The 27,485-nt window shown below is 40.4% G+C and overlaps 1 protein-coding gene across 7 annotated transcripts in view; it reads left to right on the top strand.

Annotated features, from left to right (window-relative positions):
• Positions 1 to 695: 695 nt before the first annotated feature.
• Positions 696 to 27,485, top strand: part of LOC149065710 (uncharacterized) — a 75,232-nt gene continuing 48,442 nt past the window's right edge. For 3 of the 7 annotated variants that reach the window (XM_089253949.1, XM_089253950.1, XM_089253948.1), the window contains exon 1: positions 699 to 8,247. In XM_089253949.1, coding sequence (XP_089110075.1) covers positions 732 to 8,247 — 7,516 coding nt within the window. In that variant the 5' untranslated portion in view covers positions 699 to 731. Of the gene's footprint in view, positions 8,248 to 27,485 lie in introns of all 7 variants that reach the window. The other 4 variants (XM_089253945.1, XM_089253946.1, XM_089253944.1 and 1 more) reach the window with 3 other exon arrangements.

Genomic DNA, 27,485 nt, shown 5'->3' with positions numbered 1-27,485 from the left:
TAGCTAATTATCCAAACAAAAAAGAAGAGATTCTCAGTGCTGGTCAGAAACCGATCCCATAACCTCGTAATGGATCAAAGACCGCAATAAAATCTCGACCTGTGGAAACGAGAATTATTTCGGAATAAATTTCGGACGTTATCCTAACAGGAAACGTGTTAAAATAACGTATTTTTCCACTTTTAATGATAGCCATTGAGAAAATTATCTAATACATTATTTTTGTTTCTATAGAATTTCTAAAAAAGATGGTCTATGTCCGAAATGATATTTTTCCTTCGCAAGCTTAACCAACCATAAGAACATCAAATAAACAAGAGCGCTGTAAAAAAAAGGTAGAAAGGGTTAAGGGAAAAAGTAGATTCGACCCTCTCTTTTCTGTGTTGATCTCTTTTTTTATTATTACTATTTTCGGTGGTCATTGTTGTCTTGTGGATTGTTAGAAGTTCTCTCTCTGATGGTACGCACTTCCCGTCTAGGGGAAGCTACATTACTCCACGGCTTTAATTTCTTTTCTGGTGCACTCCCCGGACCGGTTTTTTTTTTACGTCGAATTACAAAGCCGGTGTGTGTGTGTGTTTTTTTTATGCGTGTGTGTAGTCATTGCACGTTCTCTCAGACCTGTTGTGTGTGTGTGTGTGTGTGTGTTGGAAAGTTTTTCCCCTCGTTCCGATTGGTAGATTCCATTTTTGTTGTTTTTTTGTTTTTTTTATTACTCGTTCATTGTTGTGATGGTCGAGGGGGTGGTGGTGTGCGATACCGAAGGGGGTGAGACGACGACATCGAGTTCACGGTTTTGCGCTGTTGCAGCAGCAGCACCGTCGACACTCATCATACCAGGCAATACGGCGAACTCTGAAGTCGTCGTTCTTGCAGCTCTGCTGCTGCTGCTACTACTGCTGTTGTTGGTGTGTTTGTTGTGCTCGGTTGCTGCCGCCGCTGCCGCCCGGTGGTGGTGGACTTATAAATTTGACGGTGCCGCTTTTTCGTACGCGGAATCTTTGGATTTCAAAACTTTTGGATATCTGTATTTTGTCCTGTTGACGGGGTTGAGGTACCGTCGGCGTTGCGGAGACGATGAACATCGTAACCCGGATTTGACAGAAACAAAAACCAGTGGCGTATCTGTTGAAAATTCAATGGATCCTATACTCAGGGACTCGAAGGAAGATGCCTTTTTTACTTGGGATAGTGGAGGGCAACAGAATGAGTATTCCTCTGATGCTTTCGTCCATACGGCGGTGGAATTGCCGAAATATCCGGGACAGCGAGTTGCTGAAGACGAGAGACAATTGCTCCTATACGCGCAAGATGATTCTCATTTGAACAGTGACGACGTTGAGGCCAGTTGTTTCATAGTGAATCGTACCGATATCGCTCCTGATAGGATGGAAGCTTTCTGTGATTATTCTGGGAATAATAGGTATTTAGAGACGATCCTGGAGGAGAATTCGGATGATATGAGGAGTCCGAGCGACGAATGCGACGAGAGTTCTCTCGGCTGGGGATCTTGGGATGAATCCGATGATGATCGAGTCACTGTGGTCGAAATGCAAACTGACTCTTCACAGTGTGCGAGTTATTCAACGAACTCGTCGAAGCAAGACATTAGCGAACACGACCAGAATGTGTTCGTGAACTCTTCACCGAATCAAAGACGCCTTAGAGATGAATACCATGGTCCAGAGGATTTAGCGAATTCTCTACTCAAGACGTTCGACATTCACGAGTGTACGTTGCCAGAAGAGAAACTAAAAGAGCAGCCCGACTTAATCCCTCGAGAACCGATCGTAAGTGACGGTATATGTTTCGACAGCATCGATAAGAAACTCATGAATTTCTCTACCGACAGTGCGTTGTGTCCCGAACCTGTGGCTCTCGTACCGACGAGTCGCAAGAGCCGTGTGAAATTACCTAACCATAGTCCGAGTTCGTGTTATATTCTATCGAGTTCGAGAAATATCGGTGATCCCATCGTATCCGAGGAACAAAATGAAGACGACTCTCCAAAAATTACTGAAATTCCTCAATATCCTAATATTAAAAATAGTGAGGGCATCAGTGATTTAGGTGCACATCATCCGGTCGTTAAACGTAGTGCGTATAAATTGCCATTCGAAAATGGAAGCTATCCCGGTGAGTTCGACATGCCTTCTTTTTTGGATAATACGAATTATACCAACGACGGTGTTGAATATTCATCCGAAATCAACAGTGCTATCGATCAGTTCGGATCAGGAGTGTGTTTGGTACCTTCAAAATCTGAAGAGGTCAACGATATCAAGAGAAGTGAATTTCGGGACTATTTTCTCCCCATGGAAAGGTATGTACCATTTAAAATTGATAGAGAACAACTTTCGGGTCCAACACCCGGTGAGGATCAACCCATTGACGTGATTTCAGAAATAATACAGTCGTCTCCCCCTGGTATAATTATTCATAAAAATGATAAAATTCAGTGCCTCAGTTTAGGTTTCGATACCGATAAAGTTAAAGCAACCGAGAGCAATTATTTTAGTTCAGACCATGACGAAATGTTGCCTCAAAACCACGAAGAGTCGTTACCTTGGAACGAGGCACATTCATTGGAAAAGCCGGAAACGCAGGTCGTTGATGAATTGAGAGCGGAAACCGCTCTATGCATAACCAAAACAAATGAGGGCCACATAACAATGCTCGACTCCGAAGTAGTTTCGTTTGGTGATTATCCGGTTAGAAACACGTATGACGAGTCTGCCAGTGACGATGAGAAACGAGAGGTTTCCTGTTCGCTCAGTAGGTGGCAGCACCACGGCGATCTACAGAAACTAGAAGAGATCACCAGTCCCATCGGTAGATGGCAGCACCACTCGAGAAAAACGTCCGATCGGAAAACCGACGAAATCGATAATAACAACCGTTTCAGCGAAGAAGAAGATTTTGTTCTTCCGGAAGAAGAGCTCATGAATATATACAGCTCTTCGAAAATGGTCGACAAGAAAATGTCTAGAATTAAAATAAAAGGCGCCAAGAAAGGCAAAAATTTGGGTCTTTGGGAAAACGAAACCAAAGTGACATTACCGCCGTTTAATCCGCACCAACAAATTAATAACGATAACCACGATTACGGTGGGATCAGTAAAGAAGATTTAGACGATTTAGAATTAGACATGTTCGATGCACCCCGTAATTTCAAGTCTCGTATCGATCCATCTTACGGCAATAACGACAATCGACTCTTAAAAGAAAACGAAATTATCATCAAGGGGAATGTTGTGCCAAACGCGGATATTTTTGGACACTTTAAGAGCATGAAAAATTCAAAGTCCTTGGAAAACTTCCAAAATATATACGTGGACGACGCGAACGATATTACACACGAATTTTCACATGAAAAACGTAGTAAATCCTCCGTTGATTTAATGGGTGACGACATATATAATGAACTAATGGAACTCTCATTTTTAGAATCCGTAAAAATGAACGACAAAGAAAATATTTTGGAATCCGTCAATAAGTTTGAAGCCGCTATTAGACAGGATTTAAGTCTTCGATCCGAATGCGAATCCGCCCAAACGGAAACATGCCCTCTATGTAAAGAAACCGATTTCATGAAACTCGATAAGATAATACCATCGGTCCTCCGGAAATCACCGTCCAAGCACGACCTCTTAAACTTGCTGAGCGATGCTTATCCGGATATACCAATTACTTCCGAGGCTAGGGTTTTAATGAATAACGAATACCAAAATAAGATGTTGGATAGAAAGCATCAAATTACCGAATCTCCTTCCCCAATTACCTCGTCGGATAGCGATGAAGGTATCGCTAATTTAAGGCAAGACGAGGCTAAAAAGAGGATTAAGAAACGGTCCTACGTGAAGAACGTCGAAGAAAACAAGCATGATGATTCCGGTTATGTCGAAGACGACGAAGACGATGATGAAGAAGACATCTTAGAAGAAGACGGTCTTCAGATCTCGGAGACTTTAATGAACTCCATCGATCAATCAGACAATGGTACAATTACGGCTTCTAATTACACCGATGTCGAACAGAAAACTAATAACTTCGTGGGAGATTCATTCTCCAATCATCAATCTTTAAAAGTAGAAATAGCCCATAAATCCATCGACGAAGAACTTTCGGCACTTCCGAAGAATCTATCCCAATTCTCTTCGTGGTTATTGGACAAAGAACTCGCAAAAATTACCTCCAATGACGAAATGGAAAAAATGATCGTCAATGATATCCTTCGGTTGAAAGAACAAAGCGTCGCTGAATTTTTGGATAGGGCCAAAGACTTGAGGGAAGAACTAGACGTGACCAACTCATTCGCATCTAAATTACAATCTTTACTATCAGAAAATAACTTGTCAATGATTTCTTCTCGCGAGAATTTTTCCGAACACGATTTCTTGAAAGAAACTTTTCAAGCTTTCCGACTAGATGCGACGGTACAGAAACAAATCGACATCGACAGTACCACGAAAGGATCAAATGACTTCGATGTTCTTTCTGACGGTAAAACGAAAATTAATTACGAATTATCTCGAGATAATCTCGAGGATAAAGACCAAAACAATTTGAGCGATATAACGGAAGAATCTGCCGTCAATAATTCAAAAGAATCGAAAATGAAACCAAAACAAAAATTGCCAGAAGAGAATGTCGTAGTGCTGACATCTAGTGGCCACGAACCGAACTCGAAACAAGACTATCCAGAAGACGATGATGCTGAAATGACCCGAAATTCTCCTCGTGACCCGTTGAACCCCAAAGAAGCGTATGACGTTCCACCTAGTTTGAATGACAATCACAGCGATGATGGTGATGATCCACCGCGGGTTAATTACCCTCAAACAGGTGTGGGGTTGACCGCCTCGTTCTTCCGGCAGCAAGAGGAGGAAGACGTCCTTGAATGCAAACACGTGCATTCTGTTGTCGTCACCGCCACCACAACTACAACCGGGGAGGTTTCAGATAACATTATACCAGTTCGTGCTTCGCCACCTTCTTCATCACCTCAGTTTTTCGACGCCACAGAAATCGAGAAAGGTTTGTTTACGAGCGTAAGCGTAGCAGCGGGAGTTTCTGATGACATACTCTCGCGGCCTACGCAAAATAATTCCACTGAACGACTACGTAGTGTTATTACTGGAGAAGAAGATACTACGCTCACAAGCAGTGATGTGGGTGACGGTGCTGCTATACAAGTCTCTGTTTCGTCTACGAACGAATGCTCATTAATATACTCTGCAGGGCCCGAAGAAAGTGGTAATGCGAGTGAAAGTGCGGATCACATTACATTAAGTGCTTCTGCCGATAAAGATGAGTATTCATATGAATATGATAATTTGAACTATTCCCCTGATGAACTTGGTGAATCCGGTCTAGTGCACCACGTCTCCCGCGCTTCCTCCCAGCAAAATGACAGAGACCTATCCAACAAAGGAAGCAAACGCCCAGTGAAATCTAAGCCGATATCTCGTCGTAGTAGATCTTTGGTACGGTGTGAAGATCTCGAAGAAATCTGCGAGGAGTTCGATTGGAGCGAACAGTCGAAGAGTTCCCCTGATCTGAGGGATTGTGGTAAGAATTTGAATTCTTATTCATCTGGCAGACCGTTATCCGTTCTCCTTAGTAAAAGTGTCAGTCAAAGGATTCAAGATTATCTCGGCAGGAAAGAGCGTAATACAGCTTTTAACAGGTCCTTATCCCCAGCCGAGAGGTCAAGGCACTATCGTCGAATATGTGTCAGTACAGAAACCGTAGCTGAAAGAGCTGCTCGTTTTGAATCCCGCTGTTACACTCCCTCCCATTTGACCCTGACCCCCACGGAAGGGGAATCCCGATCCGATTCGTGCCCCCCACTCGGTATTCCCAAGCTAAAGAACCCCACAACAACAGTGCAGGGGAGTGCCCGCACGTCACGTTCTTCGGCGATTATGTCGTCTAGTAAAAAAGACTTTCCACCTCAACTCAGTTTCACGAGAGCCGGGAAACCGATGGCGGCTGTGAGACCCTCTCTCGGATTCCAACAGTCTACATTCCAATCGGGGGTCATTGACAAAATGACGTTAAAACGAGATGAAGGATTGGAAGTCAATAAAGAAGAATTCGTCGAACGGATAACTGGATATAATAGAGCCTCGTGTAGGAGAAATCAAGTTGTACATAAACCGCCATTACCACCGTCCCAGGGCAAAACGACTAGCCATTCAACTGTGCTCAGGGGCCGTATAGCTTCCGCAAGAAGAGAATTTTTCGAAAGATTGAATCGTCAACAACAACAGCAGCAGCAGAAGCAGGACAATCAGCAAGGGTCAACGCATCCGGAAGTGGACAGTGAGGCTGCAATACCAGATACGGATTTCGGTAAAAGTTTTGAAAGACTCGATGTATTTAGGCGTTCGGCCCGTGAAGAGCGGGCCCGTTTGGCAGCCAGTCATCCTGACCTGGGGGCGCTAGAGGCCGCAGTGCGCTCCAGTCGACGCAGAATCGATGCCCTTAAGAAGAAGAACAAGAACAATAATGTCGCCGTCAAGTCGGCGCCTTTGGACTTTAATAAACTCGATGCCGGAGAAACGTCCAGATCCGACCGAGATTCCGTCAACATCAGTGGTGGTGGTGACTCTTCCAAGAGGACCGCGACCACGGCGAACAATCGGGCCCCGATCGACGTGCCTTACCGGCGTTGCACCGGTGAGATCGCGTGGGCTTCGTGTGCGCGCCGTCTGCGAGAGGCCGCCGAAAAAGAGCAGCAGCGAAAAACTCTGAGCCAGAGTTACCTGGAGACGGATATCGACAGCCATGAGCAGGGCCCCCTGGTCGATGGATGTGTGCGCGCGCGCAGCCTCTTCGCTCTGAGAGAGGCCCTTGTGGCCGCGGCGGCGCAGCATCGCGGTGAAGAAAACGAAGACGACGACGACGAAGCCAAGGATTTCGACGGCATAGAAGACAGTGAGTCCGTCGCCATAACTGGGGGAGAAGAACTGCTCCACTGCAGAGCACGAAGCATGGACTTCCTTCTAGACGAACACAATAGAGAACGTGCATTACCACCGGAAAATCAACTCGGATCTGGTCAGGGCCGCGTCAAATCCGAACACGAACTGCGTGTCGAGAGATCTCTGCAAAATCTTACAGTGCCGGACTGGTATAAACGGTCCGCGTGGAGTTCCAAACCGAAAGAGGGTTTCATCTTACGCCGTGGTAGCGAAGGAGCTGCTTCCGAAGACGCTACCAAGAGAACAAAATGGAAAGGATTCAGTTCCTCGAGGACGCCCTCGGCATCCAGCCTGGCCTCGAACTCTTACGCGCAACGTGGTGTGGTCATCCCGAAAAGAATAACAGTCGCCTCGTCGACGGATTGGAGGTATGGAAGTTCTCTTATGTCATCCAGAGAAAGTTTGCCACCGGCATCCCCAGCATCCCTATCGCCGAGAGATTGTGGGACCTTTCAGTACTCTTCCCTGTCACGATGGAGCAGTGCTCGTTTGAGCACCGGAAGCGTCCCATCGAACGCGTGGACTGTGAACCGTTCGTTTAGGCAGCCGTACTTGGGATGGAGAGCTGCCGCAGCATCCACGACAAGTGGAGGCTCGAGGTCGAGTCCCGGAATATCGCCTGCGGCAACCTCTCCACTATACGGTAGTCGGCCTGTGTCACCAAAGAGAGTCTTGCAAGACCATGCTTCCTACCACCAGGTCACGAGTTCGGCTACCCTTCGACCAGACGGTACCGACTCTCAAGAGACATCACGTATATCGCCACTGGCTCTGTACGACAATGCTAACGGAGTATTCTTCGCCGGCGAAAATATTCCACCGCAATTCGACGACTCGAAATCCAACGACAAAACCCGAGCTGCCGGACCTTGGCCAGTTCTGCGCCGAGACCGTTATTCGTACACCCAGTCACTGTACAACCCTGGCGTGCTCCTATCTCCCAGCCACGATGACGAGGGACAAGATCTCATGATGCTGGACCACGAACAACAACAACAACACCACCCTGACGTTCATCGCAACCTGGCCGACGACGACAAGACGAAATTATTGCGATCACCGCAATTACCACCAAGGATCTGGATGGAATCCTCATTCGTCGGTACCAAGAGAGAAGAAATTACCGAATCGACTGTTAAAAGTGTTCGAAACGTTACCATCAGTCAAGCTCCACCATCGACGAGCTATGCCCAGTGTGCACCACCAGCACCAACGTCTTCAAACATAAGGAGTAGTTGCGCACCAGCCAAGCCCATGGGTGAGTACACTAACATCCGAGACACTTCTCGATTCGCAATCACTCTTTAATTATTACGCCTAGCCTAATAACTACTGATTCTGCCTCGGTTTGACTATTTAGACATGATTCTCTATCCTCCCTACGTTGCATGTTAGAAATATGAACGGACACTATTTATTGAATTTTGATCAAAACATACGTATCATTATACTGTACTCTTAACAAGCATGATCTCAGAAAAAAAAAATCAATGACCATCTTCACACACGTGTCCATCAGATTCATGTCCATGTCGATCAAACATGGGATATTTTTTTTTTCCTCTTGAGATTTTTTATAACAATCAGTATTTACGTTTCAATGTCATTATACGAATTCAATTATGTATTTGTGTATTGTGTGGTCAAGCCTTGAAAACTAATATTTCCCAAGAAGGGCCCCCGTAACCCCCTGATAATCCACAGAAAAATCTATTAATAATTGAAGAAATTCCATTCAATATAAAACTTTATCTGGTCACTAATTTTATTTTCCGCTATAAGGCTCTAGACAGGGTCCTCAGGATTCAATCATGAACATTTTATAAAGTATAAATTATCTTGTAAATAAATGTCACACACAGAGTCCCACTAAAGTTCATAAACTTGGGGCCCCCCGACAACTATTGCGGTCAAACTCTGAAAACTGATGTTTCCCAAAACAGGTCCATAACCCTTTAGGAATCCACGGAAAAGGCTATTGATAATTTCAGATCGATATGTATCTAATATAAAATTTCATCTGGTCACTTTGATTTTATTTATTACTACAAGAGGGCTCTGGCTATATAGCCAGGGCCTCAGAATTCAATCATAAACATTTTTTACTATGTAAATTTTCTTGTAAATAAATATAAGGGCCGCTTAAACACATAAATTAAGGGTCCGATAATGATTATTGTGCCGAAGCCCTGAAAACTAATATTTCCCAAGAAGGGCCCGTAAACTATTGAGTATCCTCGCGGAAAAATCTATTAATATAATTGCAGAAATTCCATCCAATATAAAACTTCAGCTGGTCACTTTGATTTTATTTACCACTATAAGGGCTCTAGCCAGGGCCCCTAGGATTCAATCATGAATATTTTTTACAGTATAACTTTCCTCGTACATAAATATCAGGGTCCCACTAAAATTCATAAATTTAGTGCTCCCGATAATAATTATTATGGTTAAGTCCTGAAAACTAATGTTTCCCAAGAAGGGCCCGTAATCCCTTAGGAACCCACGGAAAAATCTATTAATAATTGCAGATCGAAATTCCATCTAATATAAAATTTCAGCTGGTAGCTTTGATTTTATTTATTACTACAAGGGCTCTCTAGCCAAGGCCTCAGGATTCAATCGTGAATATTTTTTACAGTATAAAATTTCTTGTTAATAAATATTAGGGGTCCGCTAAAATATACAAATTAAGGGCCCCTGATAATAATTATAATAAAGTTAATTAATTATTGGACTGGACGGAAACAGTAAGGTTATAAATGACGATTGAGGCCCTTCTCTGATAGCAAGATAGTCTCGGCCCCTTAAAATCAAATTTAGGCTGAGGTTTGAGATTACATACTATATGCTGAAAGGCTGAAAATAAGGTTTTTTCGAACAATAATTAATTACTTGATTAATAAAGCAAAAGATGATTGACAATATAGTAAATAATTGGAAAGCGAGTTAATTGGAATTCTGTCACCCATTTAATTCAATAATATTGAATCCATCAAAAAACAATATTTTGGCACCGTAATGAGATGAATTAATTAATTACTGATGCTCTCTTTATTTTATTTGCATGAAATGAAGAGTTTAGTTTCAGTTTACAGCTTGTTAATTATCATTATTTTTCCCGAAATAATTAAAGCTGTAATAATTATAAGAGCATGGTTGTGTTGAAGCATGTTTTTTGCAAGTTCATTATTTTTACGCTTAGCCTAGCATAGCTTGAAATGAATTTAGTTTTGCGCCTATATTTCGTCGCTTTGTGCATGTTTAATCATAATTTTTGTTTAATATTCAATATAAGCCCCCCTTTCCCCTCGTTTTGTGATCAAATATTTGTATTTTATATACAATTTGTATCGATATTAAGAATGTCTTTTTTTACATTGATATTTTGTGTAATTTTTTTTTATAATTAATTATTTTTACGTCTCAGTCTTAATTGCTACGATTTTGTTCATTATGAAAATTATTTTTTAATTTTGTCTTTTTTTGTGTGTGCGTGGAAAAAATTCAATAATAAATTTTACTTAGTTTTTTTTATTTAGTTTCGTTTTTGTTTTGGTTATTTGCATGTTTTAAGATCATAAAAATGGAGTAAAAAGTTTAATGCATGGCGCGTGTGTATCTTGAAAAAATCGAGTATTGATAGGTAATTAATATGCAATTGCGCATGAAATATTCATCAAAATTACCCATGTTAAGCTATCTTATTTCACGGGTCCGACCATGGTTCCCCCCACAATGGTGAGGCTGACAGGGATGCAGCCCCAGCGCCCTGGACGATTCTTATCATTTTTTAGTTTTGCACACTATAACGGGACTCGTAAAAAATCTGATTAGGGGCCCCACCAAAAATTCAATTCTAGCGCAGGATCCCTGCTGCACTATGTGGTGGATATTGGTCAGACCGGTCACAGTCCAAGTGCATCAGGGTTCCCTCATATTATTATGATCTGATGGTAATCTAATGGTAAACTCTGTGGTGTTTGGTCAGAACATGATAGCTCCAAAACCACATTTTTGAGATATAAGCATTTTCATTGCCATTTAAAAATTAAAAATAAAGCATAAACACAAATACAAATGAAAACATCATACATCAGCATGTTGTTTAGCCGCATGTACATCTTTGTGCATTTATCTCACTTCTAATTATTTATAATCAAAAAGCCATTTTTTGGAGATATCATGTTCTGACCAAATACCACAGAATTGTCGACTACTACGTCTACACAGGTAGAAGGACTCTGGATTCTAGAACAACGGTTCACAAACGGTGCTCTGTGGAGCCCTTGAGACTTCCAGGGGCTCCGCGGCCACTCCAGGATAATAAAATAAATCAGTTAATCTGATGAAAACAAATATAGAAAAAGAGGCCTGCGGGACTCCACCATAGAAATTATTTTCGAAAAAGGGCTCCGCGAGACCAAAAAGGTTGAGAGCCGCGCTGCTCTATTTTTCCGGGGGTCCCGATGTTGAGCCACCCTTTCATCCATGGAGTTTTACACAAGTTGAATTCTAATAATAATACTTCGCTGTACCTTTTTTAGTGTTCCTACTGACGAAAGAAACAAAAATTAATTGTAATACCAGTTTTCGGTTAATATTTAATTGAATATACAATTAATTTTATAACGGCAATAGTCTCCACGTTCAATGCTATTGTGAATCTCAAAATAACGTCTATATCTAACAAATAAGCATGATAATCACAGGGCCTCCACATCTTTGAATCAGGGCCCCTAGTTTTTTTCTTGGATTCATTAACAAGGCCCCTCTACAGTTACATTTAGCATAAAAAAATACATGATACGATTCATTCTGAGTTTCCGGCTGGCGCCCCGCAGCCTCCTTTGGGGACCTATCATCACTGTTACCATATATTGACGTTTTCTTGTCCATCTTGGCGTCATTCCAAGGACCTTCTTGTCGACGTCACAGCAGTGGCTGTGAAGAAATCAAAGAGGTTACATTATCATGTTGGAAAAGATGCAGTACATAAAACTGAACACAGTGAAATAAATAATCATGGAATTTTTGTCTCATTTTGATTGAAGTACCACATGTGTCATTCCCGAGAGTTTATAAAATATAAAAGTATGGTCCTCACAACAAAGGTCACGTCTTTCACAATGATTTTTCTTGGCGTTCAAGAACGACTAATTATGCTATATTGCAGTTAGTAAATCAGTTTCGATATAACAAATGGATATTTATACCCTTATATCTCTCAACGTATGAGATCTTAAGAATTCGAGTAGATTGTATATGTCAATTTTGACCAAGGGTTGCTTTAACCGGCTTGGTCGATATCAGTTTGACTAGTTTCGACCACTTCGAGTAGTCAAAACTCAAGCTTCAAACTATTTTTCATCAATCCGAAAAGTAGTTTCATGAGACTGACTTAATGACCCAATTCAATTAATGACTGAAGAAATAAAGCACGAATACTTAAATTTAGATTAGTTAATTGTATTTAAGCAAAGATTTGCTGTTAACTAGAATAAAATTGAATTCAAGCCATAACTAAAACAGCTGAAAAATCAAAGAAGTACAAATCGGGGTTGGCAAAGGTTTTGGACATTATAATAAAGTATTTACCATGGTTTTACCATATTGTCCAAAACCCTTGCATCCTAAACTGATCAAAAAACCTCCACTTTGTAATCATACATTAAAATATGACACGAAGTTAAAATATCTATAAGCAGATGAAAAAAAAGAAACATTGTGAAACTGAAAAATAAAGTTAAATAATGGAAATATTGGTTGCTGTTCGTTTCGACCATTTGAAGACGCCTATGATAAACCGTTCAAAATGATCAAAATTGATATCAACCAGGGCGGTTAAAACAGGTTTCAGCCCGGGATTATTCTATAAAAGTTTTCTAAAAGTGCTTTTATAAAAATTTTATAGTGTAATCCCGGCCTAGGCGTGGCTAAAACTACTTTTGATCAAAATGGATGGAACCCTGTTTTGTATCAAAAACTCTGATGCTTGTTAAAAGTAAAAATTGATATTAATTTAATGTGAAAGAGAGAAACATACAGTTAAAACTATTACTACATCAGTTTGAAGACCATTCCAATGTACCCGAAGATGACGCCATTCTCCGCTATTACTACGAGGGTTTCGGCAGCTGGTTAAGGTGAAGATAAATCCAACAAAAGAAATTCCACTGGCCTTGCTGGGAATCAAACACACGGCCTCTCACTTGCCGAGAGAGCGCCCTAGACCACTGGACTATGAAGCCAACGAATCCTCTTTCCTTAGAGCTCGTGGGCGCTGAACGGGGTCGAAACCTTTATAGTAATAGTGGAGAGTGGCATCATCTTCCGATAAGGCTGTGGTTATAGTGGAGCGAGGAGGTAAGTGGGACGAGAATTGCGACTTGGAAGGAAAAAAAATGCATAGAGACGAAGGAGAAGAGACGTCCGCGCATAGTAAAAGAGGAGGAGGAGGAGGAGGACAGAGAAAATGGCCGGAGGGGTTCTGAAATGTGAGGATGATGATGATGATGATGATGATGATTCCTCCGCAAAAGAGGAAAAGAAAAAAGAAAGGGAGATACGGACCAATCAGGTGAAAATCGAGGTGAAAAAACAAACCAGATTGTTCAAATCCCGCACCTCGTTAAGTGTCCTCTTTCTCTTCTTTGTCTCGCTGCTCGAGTATGTAAGGTGTAGAACAAAACAATACAATTGTTTTCGTCGCTAAGTTCAAGTTCTATTATGCACTCCCGTACCTTGTGGTCGCCTCACTGTGTTCGGCCTAAGTCGCCATCTGGTGGCGGTGTAAGAAATTGTGAGCTTTTTGGCCTGAATTAGGTCTGACTGTCCATGTACGCCCTCGTTCAGCGCACGCAAGCTCTAAGGCTCTGCTCATAGTGGAGCGAAGTGGTACGAATTACAAGAATTGCGACTAGGAAGAAAAAAAATGCATAGGGGTGGAGGAAGAGATGTCCGCACATAGCAAAAGAGGAGGAGGATAGAGAAAATTAGAGAAAATGGCAGGAGGGGTTCTGAAATGTAAGGGTGTGATGATGGCGATCCCTCCACAGAACAGAGAGAAAAAAAAAAGAAGAAACGGACCGATATCAGGAGTTAACGAAAATCAGCAGATCGAGGTGAAAACAAACAGGTTTCTTCAAATCGCGCACCTCGTTGAGTGGCCTCTTTCTCTCTTTCATTTCGCTTCTCGAGTATGTGCGGTGAAGAACAAAACAATACAATTGTTTCCGTCGCTAGTCTGTATTATGTACTTCCGTACTATGTGCACGGCCTAAGAAAAGAGGATCCGTTAGCTTTGTAGTCTAGTGAGCTCCCGCGGCAAGTGAGAGGACGTGGGTTCAATTCCGCGTAAGGCCAGTTAAATTTTCTTTCTTGGATTTATCTTAGCATCAACCAGCTGTCGAAACCTTTGTACATTCTAATGTATTTTTCAATAGTCCCCCCCCCCCTTGACCAATTTTAACCGGATCTTCTCCTGGTTGATTCTCCATGGTCATCTTAACTTTGGTACTTCTGATATATATTCTAGCCATACCATCGTACATCTCCAATAGACGGGACCATCCCTATAAAATACGACCTATTTTGCTTCTACTGACTGCTTTAAATACAGCTTCTTTCCGCATACCATAGTTGAATGGAACAATCTCCCCTCCGCTATTGTGGATTCTTCCACGATCACTGATTTCTTGTTCAATGTTACAAAATATCTATGTATAAATCAACCGCATCCTCTTGTTTAGGCCTTCATGGCCAACAGTGTTGTATAAATAAATAAAACTGGTTACGACTAGTGTTCCGGTCGAAATTGGTTTTGACCAGCCAAAATTACCCCCCGATTTAAAGACCCACTGGAATACACTTTTTGAAACAAAGTTACTTATACGAATTCGATTATGTATTTGTCTATAGTAGTCAAGGCTTGAAAATTAATATTTTCCAAAAAGGACAATCAACCCCTTGGGAATCTACAAAAATCTTTTAATGGTAGCAGATCAGAATTCCATCCAGCATAAAATTTCAGCTGGTCACTGATTTTATTTACTACTACAAGGACTCTAGCCAGGGCCCCAGAATTGAATCATGAAAATTTTATACCGTATAAATTTTACGCAGCTGACTGATGCAAAAATAAATAGTAGAAAGTGACATCATTCTTGGATTTATCAGGATCCCGCTATAATTCAGAAACCAAGGTCCGCCGATAATAATTACCGAAGTCAAGCACTGAAAACTAATTCCCAAGAAAGGGTCCGTAACATCTTGGGAATAGATGAAAATTCTATTAATAACCTGCAGAACGAAATTCTATCCAATTTGTACCAATGCAGGGGCTCTATCCGAAGATGTGTGTATATGAGATGTCACTCTCTCTATTCATACGAAGGTTTCGACAGTTGACTGATACGAAGATGAGTTCAGGAAAGAAATTTCAACTGCCTCTGCGCAGGAATCGAACCACACGCGCTAGACCACTACGCTACGAAGGCAACGAACTTCTTTCCTTAAGGCACGTATATTAGCGCGGGATAAGTAATATAAGCATTCGCAATTGGTTGCTCAGTAATTTGCACGGCATCATGAACGATTCTTGAGCTGTTTGAATTGGACCACAAATCGGTTTTTTCAACAAACACAAAAGAAAGAAAAGGAACACAAAGGAATTTTGTGTACCTATGAACGGATTAGAACCACTGCAGGGTGTCGTGCGTTACGAGATCGGCGTGTTAATGTATAAGTGTCTTTAGAGCTTGTGTGTGCTGAACGGGAATGCACGGTCCCGTTCAGCGCACAGTGCACACGAGCTCTAGGTAAAGAGTTGTCTTTGTAGCGTAGTGGTTTAGCGCGCTTAACTGGCGAGAAGACATTTGTTCGATTCCCCTCAGAGGCAGCTTCGCATCATCCAGCTGTCGGAACTTTCGTACATAGGCTCTAGCCAGGGGCCCCAAAATTTAATCACGAAAATTTTTTACAGTTTAAATTTCCTTGTAAATAAACATCACACAGCGTCCCTCTAAAATTCATAAACTGAGTGCCCCCGATAATAAGTAGTAAAATAATGATAAGTGTGTGAAACATGTTAAATGTTTAACAGCGATAATATGAGAAGGCACCGAGAGACAGAAACGAAACTAATCTCTAAGAAAAGTTACGGAGAATATCAGTAAAAATCATGAGTTGATTAGATTTTTCCGTTTCTTTCTCCGGTGTCCATAGATGGTGGTCAAAGATTCATTCCTTTTGGCGTGGATGTTCCTGTAGATTTGTGAAAAGACATCATCATCCCCACCCCATGCTTTTTCTATGATCTCTAATAACGCCCCAGAGTTGCTTCTTTTCCCTTGACAAGATCCTCTTCCTGTTAGTATCGATTTTGTGAGAGGAGAGATCCTCTCTCTGGCTGCCATGCCATGCTATGTGTGTATGTGTATGTGAGTGTGTATTGATGGTGGAAGTTGGAAAAGACCTCTCTCGCTCTCTCTCTCTCTCTGTATAGAAGAGAGCCAGAACAGAACTAACCTTCACCACCATCACCACCACCATCAAACAGCATTAGCTATATGTATTGAAGAGAGCGTGCATCTAGAGATTGGACAGAGATAGATACCAACTCATCTCGTTTGCTGTTGGTGGTGGTGGCGATGGTGGACTGTTATCTGTCTCTCCAATCATCAATGCCATTAAACTAACCGCACAAACGACCTTTTCACGATCATGTAAATCATGTAAATCCCTTAGGGCTTTTAGAAAACTATTTCTTCTCTCTCGCCCATTTTTTTTTTAATCTATAAAATTTATTTAAAATTTTTCGTAAAATATTAATTGACTGATGATATCTTGATTCCAGGAAAGGTAAGTAGTCTAATTACTTCATAAAGATGTAGGTATCCGGAGGTAAGTACAAGGATATCCCATCCCCTCCTCATTCTATAGCAAAGCTCTCAAGCCAAGATTTTTAGCTTCTATGTTAGTTTTCCGCAAATTATTATTGTAAATTAATTTTAAATTAGTGTGGCCTTCATTCTAGACCACTGACAACTTCCCCTTCACGAGGCCAAGGTAAGTAGTAAGAATAATTACTCCAATTATTATTAGGTGCCTGTGACGATTCACGTTCAATCGTAGTAAGTGAGAAATATCTAGTGTTATATTTGTCACTGTTATTTGATAATTATTGTCACACTATGGTCGTTTTATGCGCATAAGGACCAATCTTGGGGCCATCTCTCTTCCGTAGGTGAAATTAGTGGTCTAAGAAAAGAGTTAAGGATAGAGAGATAAGAATCATCGGGTCCCTAACATGGGCGGAGATACGGGGGGGGGGGGGCGCGTCAAAGGTGGAGACGACTGATCTAACGTATATATGCATATATGAATTGACATCATCATCATCGTGCCCCCCTCCCAGCAATAATGACCGTGCTCCCCCCAGACTTCCAAGTCTATCTCCGCCTATGGTCCCTAATGATGAAATATACATATCAGTAAAAAGTAAATTCTTCAGACCAGTGTAGGTCCTTCTCAAAGAGTCCTGGAGCTTTGAGAACAAGTTCTTAAGCGTACGAAGCTGACGTCCGTCTTCTCATATTTTTTTATGGAACGGGGCAAACAAGAAAAAGTCACAAGAAATCTGGACTACCTACTGGATGGATGTTCCGGTACTTTCCAGAAAAATTTGGAGGGAAGATTGGTTGTTTGCTAGACAAACGTGGGTGGACGTTCGATACCCACACTAAATATGAAATGCAGAACGTTTGTTCTGTGTCGCCCGAAGCAGATATTGCGATATCTTATAGTACTCTTGATTATTAACGGTGGTTCCATGGTCATAGAGTACTCAATCGACAGTTTTTTTGGTTCAAGGACTGCATCCTTGGTCATCGGAAAACTACGAGAGTAAACTGTATGGTCAGTCTATTCGTACTGTTTCTTATAGAGAGATACTCGGCTCTGAACGCGATATGCCATACGGATGCCTCATTCAGCCGCTGTATGGTCGTGTGGTCATGATGACGGATTCCGAGGTCCCGGGATCAAATCCCACAGGTGACGCAGTTGGTGGTCTGATGAAGCTGGTTTTCTGGGTTTTCCCAACTTCGAGGCTGTGATTACGAGCCTAACTCCCCGTTGAAAAATCTCACCACATAGACCGACAGACTTATAACGGTACAGATATTCAATCATTACGCTTCACTCATAGTTTGAAGGAAGAGATGGCAGAGAGCACTGAGAAAATTCCATCAGAACTAGGGTTATCAGATTCGGAAACTGAGAAAGGATAACTCCTGCGCCCGCACCGTTGCTGACGTAATTTTCCCCAATTTTCGCAACGGGTAGCGCCACTATACCGACAATAAAAACCCTGCCACCACAATAATTTTTCCCGACTAAAACAGAACCGTTTCAAAAAAGGAATTAATAAAATCCTTCTCCCTCCGCATATAATGAATTTTTCCCACCGTCTGGTCAGTTTTATTGCTTTGCCTTTAACAAGAGGTTTTTCTTGGCAAATGCCTTGTCTTTTGTTACATTCATTGGCATTTCTGAAAGCTTCCATAGCTTTATTAAGCTCTACCTTCAAAATGTTTCTTTTTTTCCTTCGGAAGCATTTCTTTTTGGAAGAAATTTACTTCCCGACGTTTCACCCACATCTGTGAGAGGCATCTTCGGAGGGTTTTATAACGCATAGGTCTCTGTGACGAGCGATGAGATCAAAGGAATTATATTTATGAAGCCAGAAACACACTTGCACGCCATTAAACTTTACAACGGCAATGCCAAGATATCTCGTCTTCTTGAAACCCTCTCGTTTCAGCAGTCCCTCGTCAGAGCAAGCTCTGATCATTTTTGTCACACCACGGTCATTTTCTGCACAAGAGGGCTAATTAGACCTGGACTTATAATTTATTGCTGATTCCGAACGGCAGCCTTTTTATACTCACCGAGGGGTTAGTGCGCTAACCCCTCGATGGGAACTCTCTGCGGTAGTAATGTGTTTCTGTGGTCACGTCGCCGTTTCTGTGTCACGAAAGTTTCTGACAAGGACGATCCGGGTATCGAACTCAGGACACTTCTAAACATCCTTTGGCACTTCAGGCGAGTAGCTTATCGACCTGGACTACTACCCCCGAGAGCGCTGTACAGAGATCTTTGTCTGTTTCCTCCCTTCCCCGTCCTGTCAATCAACTGCCAGTGGGCGGAGTCAGCTTCTATTCAAAGTCTGATAACAGAAGGGGAGAGAGAGAATGTTTTCCTCTTTTCCTTCGAATTGTAAATGATTATGTATACAGCATAAATAATAGAAAACGATAGTTTTTCTCTTCCTTGTTTATTAATATCATTATTATTTTGTGTTGATAGAAATCACTTATCAGTTCAAGCAATCGGAAAAAAATATTATTCTTGAGAATATGTGGCAATTATTAGAAGGTTTAGTGATTTCCACTGTGGCAGTTATAATGGGGATTACGAAAATTTCAAAAAGCGCTGAAAGGGTTGAAAACCTTCGAAGATGCTTACCACAGATGTGGGTGAAACGTCAGAAAATAAATTTCGTGGAGCATGGCCGAACAACTAGAAAACTGCTTATACATTCCACGCCGCTTAATGCGATCACGTCGGGACTCGGAGTTTCTGATAACAATAACTGAATGATTATTATATCATGAAAAAAAAAAAAAATCCTGTTTGCAAGCACGGTGACCATACGTCCCACCGTCCCACGTGGTTGAATGGGACGTATGGTAAATCGGGATAACTTTTTCTTTCCCTCATATTTGGTTGCAAAAAAAAAAAGTTCAATCGTGCTATTTTTTATTAATTCTGAAACGGGACTTTAAGCTAAAATCCTGCATTTTTGTTATTCAGCCATCGTCAGGCCTTAGAATGGAATTGTCAAATATACAGTATATCCCGAAATATACGATTTTTTTAATGTGCAATACGTTCCATAAATTCCTTGAAAAAGTCTTTCGGGAAAAGAACTATGAATCTGGTCAACTGAAAGAAAGTGATCAAGAACTGAAAGAAAGGCCTTTTTTTTCGTCATATATTTGCTTTTACTATAGGAAGGCCATTGCAAAAGCAGCTCCACACGTACATGAATCACAGTGAATACTACGGCCTGATTACATCAAATATGGAAATGTTTTGTCACCAAGGGAGGGAGGAGAGAACAGCTTGTAGCCTCCTTCATAGTCATGAAGCCTGATAACAATAGCTTTACAGGAGAAAAAATAAATATAGTTATAAATTTTAAGGTATCCGACTACGTTGGAAACGTCATTTTGGAAGAAAATGTTATTTTTATTTTTATGAAAGCCATATTCATTGCAATTCCAAAATATGCCTTGTGTGCATGACGCTCAGAAGCGAAGTCACATCCACTTTAGAAGGCCTCCGCACGGGTTGCCAAGTTCATCTGTAACGTCATAAAACTACCTAGCAAGTTTCCCATATTTTAAACTACAGCATCCTACTTAGTTTCTTCTTATTTTGGCGTAGAATCTTCCTGGTTGGCTCAAAAATACCGCATGGTGATAGGGTGAGGCATAGAAATCGCCAATTCTGAGCCCGATCATTTCTTTTCCGCACAACGATGATACTGTATGGCAAAGCAGCTCTGATACGACGCAAATTACATCATCACCGGCAATAACGATGATACTGGCACGAGCAGGGAATGTTTTCCCTGAATATTCCGAGGGAAAATGGACTACTTGCTGACGTCACGAACAGCGTGCGTCAGCAACGCCTTTTATTTGCAGGAGGTGCTGACTTTAGTGTTGCGCTTTACATACAAGTAATCCGTGAATAAAAACTTTAAACGCGTGTAAAACATGATTTCTAAAACTCTATTCATTGTATCAGCACAAAATTTTAATATAATATTCTGCTATATATTATCGACGTTGGAACCAAAATCTATAAAGTCTATCTCACACACACACACACACACACACACACACACACACACACACACACACACACATACATTTCAAATTTCAGTAAGAAACATGGCCCTATCCAGTGTAATTATAATATTGATGGTCAAACGCTCGAGAGAGTAGAATACATGAAGTACCTAGGTGTCACTTTTCATAGGCCTTTTAATTCCAACCTGTTGTATTAATGACGTTATTTCAAAAGCATCAAGAAATATCAGTTTCATAATTCGCAACAGCAAATTTTTTCAAAATGCAGACACTTTTCTACTTATTCACAATTCATATTCAGATCAGTTCTAGAATATTGTCCCATAATCCGGAATCCATATTACTCGTTCAATAGCACAAGGATTGAACGCACACAAAATAGTCTTTTGCACTTTGTTTATATTGCAAGAAATTTCAAATTTTTGATATTCGAATTCCTACTCTGAAGTACTCCGATCTACTTTTAAACTATGAATCACTCGAAGTCCGCCATCAGAGTGCTTTGATCACCTTTTTTTTGTGAAAATTCTGCTCTACCACTTGGATGTCCGAGACATTTTAGCGCAAAGCAGTTTTCACTGCAATAACATCAATCTTCGTAACCGAAATCTCTACCATGTCCCACCATACCGAACTAACGTGTCGGAAAATTCTCCTCTTTTACGCTTCCTCAGGTGTGGAAGTTCTCATGCACTTCTTCCACAGGTTCTCTCCCCCCCCCCTCCTTTGCATGTATGTACATATTTTTTGTATTATATTTATTTGTGGAACTTTACTATTATTATTTGAATTATTCTTTGCCTTTTTGTATTGAAACGTGCTGTTTATGTTCTTTTTTCACTCCACTGTAATTAGGCATATGCCTGTTGTGTGAGTTTATCGATAAATAAATAAATATTTACATATATTTGTTTAATTACAATGTTTTATAGATGATATGTAGAACGAAATTTCAAAAAAATTCACACGTGCATTAACTGATTTAAGTATAACTTATGAGCATATCATACGATCCTTTAAATTCTGGATAATAATCTGCACCATTACTAGTTTAATGTACTGTGAAAATTACTAAACATTCCATCCCAAAAAATTTTTGCAATCGTGTTTGGAATATCATATGAATTTTGCTCGAAATTTGACATAAAAATGGCTTTTCCATAGAAAATGACATATGCAGTCAAAAATTTATTATTGTTTTCATCATTTTGGACACTTTCTAACAAAAAATGTCATTTAAGTTCATTGCAGTACCATTTTATAGAAAAATGCTCTCGAACGTAGTCGGATAACTTTCAGAATGCGCAAAAAACTTTTGACTATAAACCAATTTTTTACATGTTATGATATTGGTCCACTCCGGTTCTTTGTGAAAGGGATAACGATACTCGAATGACACCCTTTTCCGGGATTCTAATAAGCGGCGTTGACTGTATTTCATATCCCGAGATAAGTTTGATGGCACTTAAGATCACTTATAATCTCACAAACTCCACTTGCCGAGATCACTTGCCCCGGCAGGATATGGAACAGTCGACCTAGGGCTATCACACCCACTAAATTTGTGAGCGTTCCCTACATATTCACGTACAGGACATACCGCGATCGTCAAATCAGGACATCAGATACTTTGAAACTTCTCCTCGAAAATCTTTAGAATTTGTTCAAGGTTGGATGCCATTCAATTTCCAATCGTATTTATTTATGTTATAAGTTCTCAGTTTACTTTATTTACCGAACGGAGAACTTCTTTTCTTCCTGTTTTTTTATTTTCTCCCGATCCTGGTAAGTGAAAAAGATTGAATCTAAATCGTATATATACAGTATACATACTTGAAATAACACTCTAACTTCAAAATGTCCCGACGCCTACTGCGTGTTGAAGTGCGTCAAGTTCGAATCTATATAGAGCGGTATCTTTCGTTATTTTCCCATTATAAGACGATATTCTGTCTGGAAATATTCAGTAAATGTTCATGGAGAATTTTCTTGCAAAAACTTAAATATCGAAATGAATTTAAGAGTTTATTCAAAAAATGAGATCCGATTTTTAATCAATGTACAGTGTACAATATGCGTACAATCACGCAATAATCGTGTGCGACGTGGTTATTCATCGAAAACTAATCCCGGGTGTGTGTGTCATCTGTAGAGCTTGGAAATTTAGGCACTAAAATGGTCAAAATAGGCACTAGAATAGGCATTTGTAATTTATGGAAGAAAGGAAAAATAACTAAAAGCCTAGATCAGAGGTTCCTAATTCCTAGGGTGTCTGGATCTTTAGGGGTTCACGCAGCACCTCCTAGAAATAGAAGGCCTCTGCAGTGTTTGCCATAAACGACATTCAGACTACCTAGCGAGTTTGCCACATTTTAAAACACAGCATCCTATTTCGTTTCTTCTTATTTTGGCGTAGAATCTTCCTGATTGGCTCACAAATACCGCATAGTGATTGGATGTGGGGCATAGAAATCGCCAATTTTGAGCCCGATCATTTCTTTTCCTCACAACGGTGATACTGCCACGAGCAAGGAATTTTTTCCCCGAATATTCTGAGAGAAAATGGACTACTTACTGACGTCACAAGCAGACTGCATCTATTTCTATCTGTAGGAGGTGCTGGTCCGCGGCCCAGTTGTGGAATTATAAAAAAAATTAGGATTAAGTTACAAAAAAAAAAATGCGAATAAATTACTTCAAAAGAAAAGTTTCAATTAAATTAACCCTCATCGTGCTCCATTATCCTGAGATGATCTGGATTTTTTTTCAAAGAAATTTTTCAACATGAAGTTTTCAAAATGAGGTATAGATGGCGTACCATATGCATTCTAGATTTTTTTTCCTTATGTTTTTTTTATTATTTCTCTAAGTTCGATTGTAGTAAGTGGGGATGATTGTACATCGTTGAGAAGTGGTAGAGTGCCTACCCAGTGCCTTCTTCAGAGCATCATGAGCCCCTCGGGCCAATTGATTTTTCTGAGGCCTTACCTGGCAAATTCTCGAAAATTGCAACCGGTTCTTATTTTTGTGAGGCCCCGAGCGTGCCCGGGTAGGCCCAGCACCTTCTAGAGATAGAAGGTCTCCGCACACTACTCGTGACGTCAGCAAGTAGTCTATTTTCCCACAGAATATTCAGGGAAAAAATTCCCTGCTTGTTCCAGTACCATCGTTGTGCGGAAAAGAATTGATCGGGCTTGAATTGGCGATTTCTACGCCCCACATCCAATCACCATGCGGTATTTGTGAGCCAACCAGGAAGATTATGCGCCAAGAAAAGAAGAAACGAAATAGGTTGCTGTGGTTCAAAATGTGGCAAACTTGCTTGGTAGTCTTAATAACGTTATAGATGATCTTGGCAACCCGTGCGAGGGCTTATTTCTAGCAGGTGCTGGTAGGCAAATGCGTTAAGACGGCACTGTGCCTACCTGCCCACAGTCACTATTTTGTTGATGATTGAACGCTCGAACCAAAATTCTCGGTTTGTATCACACCTTTTTTCGATTATGTTTTACAATGAAACCTGTTCGAATGGAACGTCGAGAGACTGAAATAATATTCCATTTTAAACATGTTTCCATTTCGTTAAGGTGCACGCACGCACACACACACATAAAAGCATTAATCAATGAAGGGACTATTTTTTTTATTCCGTCAGAGACAGGTTTCCGTCTCATGCAACGTCTTTCTTAGATAGGTTCAACTGCACAGACGACTTTCTTTCTTTGATACCTCGGATAACGAACACCTCAGCTTACGAAGTTTTCGGCTAACGAACTTGATTCCGGAACGAATCATCTTGGCTAGACGAGACATCACTATATTTGCAACGTATGAGTTTGAGTGCCATCTATCTTTAAACAAAAGATAACTGAAAAAAAGGTTTTTTTTACGGCCATTTTGAGAGCAGCTTTTATCAGCATAATGAGGCTGCCCCCCAGCGTCAAAAGTGGAGTGGACAGATCTAATGTATATATGAATTGACGTCATCATCATCGTGCCTCCCCAGCAATAATGATCATGCCCCCCCCCCCACAGACTTCCAAGTCTATCTCCGCCTATGGATGTACCCCTGCGTCAGGAAAGTTTTCTGACAAGGACGAAGCGGGTATCGCACTTGTGACACCTCTAAACATCCTTTGGTACTTCGGGTGAGTATCATATTGACCTATGCTACCGCGCCCAAATTGGTTGTACACTTCCAATCGTGAAACAGCCAAAACAGTTCCACCGTGATAAAGAATCTCATCATACAAATACGTTCCAACCAATTTCTTCCGGTTTCATTTAATTAAAAAATATAAAAGCATTCAATCAAGAATATTTATTACATATACGTAAATGTAATTAAATCACATAAATTTTAATCGCAAGTGTTGTAAATTGATGAGAATATGGCTGACATTTTTTTGCACAGGATAAAGCTTAAAAAAAATCGAAAACATTTCTCAATTCTCTCAGCACAAAGAACGCTATATACAAACTAAATATTCTTCAACTCACATTTGTCACCATGTTGGAAAATTCCCATTCATTTTTTGTTGGAACAATGCCATTTTGTCAAATATCGAATCCATGTTTTCTACAAATATAAAACATAATAATGCGTGTGTCACAATGTATTCTTTCAAAATTCTAGGAATTGTATCAACATATTTTTCGAATATTTTTGGATGAAAAATATTTTTTCCGCGATTCATGCGCTATTATTAATAAAATAATTTACGTTGTTTGGCTAATCGTTAATAATAGATACTGATTTGTATAATTGTTATAATACTCTCACCGAAGACATTTTTATACTTGGAACCTTGACAGTAAATGACTTTGGAGAACGACTTTTCAACGCGCAACGTGTGTAAAATGTTCTTTTACAATAATAATAATGGCCGAGGAAAAAATCCATTTCGCGATGGGGAACGTAATCCACCTAATCGACCTTCTTTTATACTGTTAACGTCGCTTGTTAACTTCATTAACTTTGACACCGAGACATAGAAAAATGGCATGTGTCTTTCTGTCGCCACACCCATTAACGTTATTAAGCTTTTTTGGTCAGGTCACGCTTTGTTTATGTCAGGGATATTGTACTATGTATGGACATTTGCACACACGCTCTCTCTCTGTCTGTCTGTCTGTTTTCATTCATGTCTTGGTCAGATGCTAATGTCCACTATCAATCGCTTGGAATGTCATCTACTCGTGCGTAAAAACAAAAACTATGTCCGATAGATTCCCACCCTATTAGTCTTCTAAAAATGGCATCAGAACGATTTTCTTGACAAAATTTCGAACGTTTAAACTAGGAGTTTTTAACGTTTTACATCCCACGGACCCCTAGTATCAATAAAATGAAGACCACGGAACTTTTTTACTATAACAATGAAGGTCCCGGACCCCTTGTACCAATGAAATGTAAGCCGTGGACCTCTAATACCAATAAAATGAGGGCCGTGGAACCCTTTTACCAATAAAGGAAATCTACGGACACCTTGTACTAATAATAATATAAGCCACAGACGCGTAGTACCAAGAAAGTGAAGGTCCTGGACCCCTTGTGACAATAAAGTGAAAGCTAAGAATTTCTTATACCAAAACAATTAATAAAAATACAAATACAAGGCCAAAACAGGCGAAATGCCCAACGAGATGGCTGAAAAAAGATGCCCATATGGATGTCATATATTTCTGAAATACAGCAACCCACATTTAAAAATTCCATTACAACAACTAAAACTATATATACATGAAAAAACTATAATACAGTGCTCATAAAAACATTTGTGTGTGTGTGTGGGTGGTCGTATCTTAAGCCATGGAACCCCTTTTACCAATAAAATAGACCCCTATTTTAGCAATAAAATGAAGCCACGAACTTATTTTCAGAATAATATTCAGTTTCTACTACAAAAATAACGACGTCAAAGGATCTCCAGTTTCGACGAATTAACAAATCGCTTAATTGTTACATTTTTTTAAAATCAAAAATAAAATACTGGATACGTTTCTGTTAATGAAGTCAGTTGAAAATATTGATGGTAGCAGTTACTAAACAGAAACTTTAAAAGACACAACAAGCTAATTGCCCTGCAAGGTGGCTGGGGAGACAGTGCGCAGGAGCCAGAATATTTCTCGAAATTGCTTGTCTTCGTTTGCAACCGATGACGCCACCGCAACAACTGAACTTTCCATATTCTTTCGGTATCAAGATTATTCCAACAAGAGAGCTTTGTATCTGTTGTATGGTTATACTGGGTGGTTCTAAATTCATGGGAAAATTTTAAGCATTTTTTCCAATTGCGGGCAGATAACTGTTTTTCTCCCTGATTTCGCCCTAATTTACTCCGCCCATCTGTTCTATTTCCATCATTATGATACAAAAACATGTGTGTGGCTTTCTAAAAAGGGAAATAGCTTTTTTTTGGGAAAAAATCTTTTTGTATTATTCATACTAGAGCGCGTATATTTCTTTCTCTCTTTTTACTCGTTCCTCCTTAGCTAATTTTGAAAAAGAGCTGATTCCACCCACTAGCAGTTGATTGGTTAGAGTGGGGAT

This window comes from Pholcus phalangioides, unplaced genomic scaffold (assembly GCF_987345545.1).
Source record: "Pholcus phalangioides strain wild (caught in Gottingen) unplaced genomic scaffold, Ppha-v1.0 ptg000039l_1, whole genome shotgun sequence".
In the NCBI taxonomy this organism is placed as follows: domain Eukaryota; kingdom Metazoa; phylum Arthropoda; class Arachnida; order Araneae; family Pholcidae; genus Pholcus; species Pholcus phalangioides.
This window is presented reverse-complemented; position numbering and strand designations above follow the sequence as displayed.